General features: G+C 51.7%; 1 protein-coding gene across 2 annotated transcripts in view; it reads left to right on the forward strand.

The window, feature by feature from the left end:
- Positions 1-1,592: 1,592 nt before the first annotated feature.
- GPR83 (G protein-coupled receptor 83) overlaps positions 1,593-2,119 on the forward strand; it is a 21,468-nt gene continuing 20,941 nt past the window's right edge. Inside the window, exon 1 of one of the 2 annotated variants that reach the window (XM_004385550.2) lies at positions 1,593-2,043. In XM_004385550.2, coding sequence (XP_004385607.1) covers positions 1,657-2,043 — 387 coding nt within the window. In that variant the 5' untranslated portion in view covers positions 1,593-1,656. The remainder of the gene's footprint in view (positions 2,044-2,119) is intronic. The other variant, XM_023739835.1, reaches the window with a different exon arrangement.

A 2,119-nucleotide genomic window follows, 5' to 3' on the forward strand; every position in this document is an offset into this window, starting at 1 on the left:
TGGTGACACTTATCAAACCATTTTTCTAATTGCTTGTTTATTTGGGTAACAGGAGAGCTTAACCTGTGTCCCTGGAGTTCAAGGGGTACAGAAGCTGATTCTAACTTTTCTGAAAATATTCAAGGTGAGAGTGGCCTGGTGAGAAGAAAGGACTTTGGTGGGGGGAAGGGGAAGGAGCCTGTTCTTCCAGGGTTTTGGTGAGACAAATGTGTAGGCTTTCCATGTACTCAGAAAGGTACTCAGAAGGTACTTGGGCTTGAGTCATTTGTTCAGGTCCTCGTCCAAGGGCACTGCTTAACAGGGTGAAAAAACTCTATAGAAATAATCTATTTGGGGTTTACCAGTAGAACACAGGCTGAGAGGTAGTTTCAAGTAATCTGCCAAAGACTGCATGTCTTGCACCAGAGAAATGTAGTGGGAAATCCAGACAGAGATTTCTGAAAACCCCTCATATAGGAAATGGAAAGCTTTTAACCAGATCAGAAAAGTTAAATAACGTGCCCAAGATTTCACAGCCAGGAAGTGATAAAGCTGGTATTTAACCCTGATTCCAGAACCTTAACCACAGGGTTAAGGGGGAGGGTGACAGGAGAGAGGTTAGTGGGAGAGACTTATCAGTGGGAGTGAAAACAGGTCTGAGAGATGGCAGAATTTCCAGAAGTAAGCAGAGAACAAAAAACAGCCTTGGTGGTGGTACTATCCCTTACAGATAAACAGCTTCAACAACTTCAGTGGCAGAAAAATCACTGATAAAACAAGAAGTGTACAGATAGCTAAATTCCTAATCTCCTTTTATTCTTTGATCCTGTCAGAACTGCTTTTTAAACAGTTTCCTTGAAAAACAAAGCCCCTCACATTGTGTTCCTGGGGCTGTCAGAGAAATTGTAAGCCTTTAACAAATGGCAGGAAACGAGCCCTCCAGCACTTCTGAAATCTATACACTCGAGAGTGGAGAAACCCTATCTTCTTTATTTCGTGGTTTGTCTTGTTCCCCGAACCACCAGGACTCAGTGATCCACCTCAATATTGAAATTGTGCCAGTGCTAAAGCTCAGATAGAAACAAGTAGAATTTATCAGTGCAGCTGAACAGGAGCTGCCTGGAGCAGGCACACCAGTCTGCAGTATGAACCCCGCATAATCCCAACTCACCCCCATGGGCCTGTCCACCTGCTCCCTTTACAGTAACAAAGAGGTTTAAGCAGCAACCAAGTGAACGTGCGTGCTTTCTAGAAACAGCCCTTGCAGTCCTACAGGAGTTTTATTTCTAGAGTGGGAGCGGGGCTAGCTAGGGGCGGGGAAGCAGCCGCGCCATCCAGGCAGGGCGGGGGATGAGGCTTGTCAGAGCCAGAGCGCGTCACTGTCTCCGGGAGAGACGCTCACTGCCCAATAGGCAGAGGCGCTCTTTAGCAGCCTGGTGAAAGCAGAGATATAAAAGTGCTGAAACAAAACCCGAGTGTGCCAATCAAGGGCTGGTGGCAGTGGGCGAGCGGGTGTCTGGCTGGGCACTGGGGGCTGTAAGCTGCACTCCCCTCAGTCCAGAAGGATCCCCTTCCCCGGGACAGCCCGGTGCCCCCTTCTCCTCGCACCCGGCTGCCCACCGGGCCCTGCGGCGAGATCAGGACTGCAGAGTCCCAGGGAGGAGCGGCCCCTGCAACATGCTCCCTCACTTCTTGCTGTTCTGCCTCCGGCACTCGGTGCAAGCCACGGAGCGCCCCGAGAGCGGCGGGGACAACCAGAGCCTGGAGGCGGCGCTGGCCGCGCCCAACGCCTCGCACTTCTTCTCCTGGAACAACTACACCTTCTCGGACTGGCAGAACTTTGTGGGCAGGAGGCGGTACGGGGCCGAGTCCCAGAACCCCACGGTGAAAGCCCTGCTCATCGTGGCTTACTCCTTCATCATCGTCTTCTCGCTCTTTGGGAACGTCCTGGTCTGTCATGTCATCTTCAAGAACCAGAGAATGCACTCGGCCACCAGCCTCTTCATTGTCAACCTGGCCGTCGCGGACATCATGATCACGCTCCTCAACACCCCCTTCACTTTGGTAAGGCGAGGGCAGCTCTCTGTCGCCCTGGCTGGGCTGGCTGTCGCTGGCTCCGGCTGGCTGGCTTTCTCAGTCT

Source organism: Trichechus manatus, unplaced genomic scaffold (assembly GCF_000243295.1).
Source record: "Trichechus manatus latirostris isolate Lorelei unplaced genomic scaffold, TriManLat1.0 scaffold00141, whole genome shotgun sequence".
Taxonomy (NCBI): Eukaryota; Metazoa; Chordata; class Mammalia; order Sirenia; family Trichechidae; genus Trichechus; species Trichechus manatus.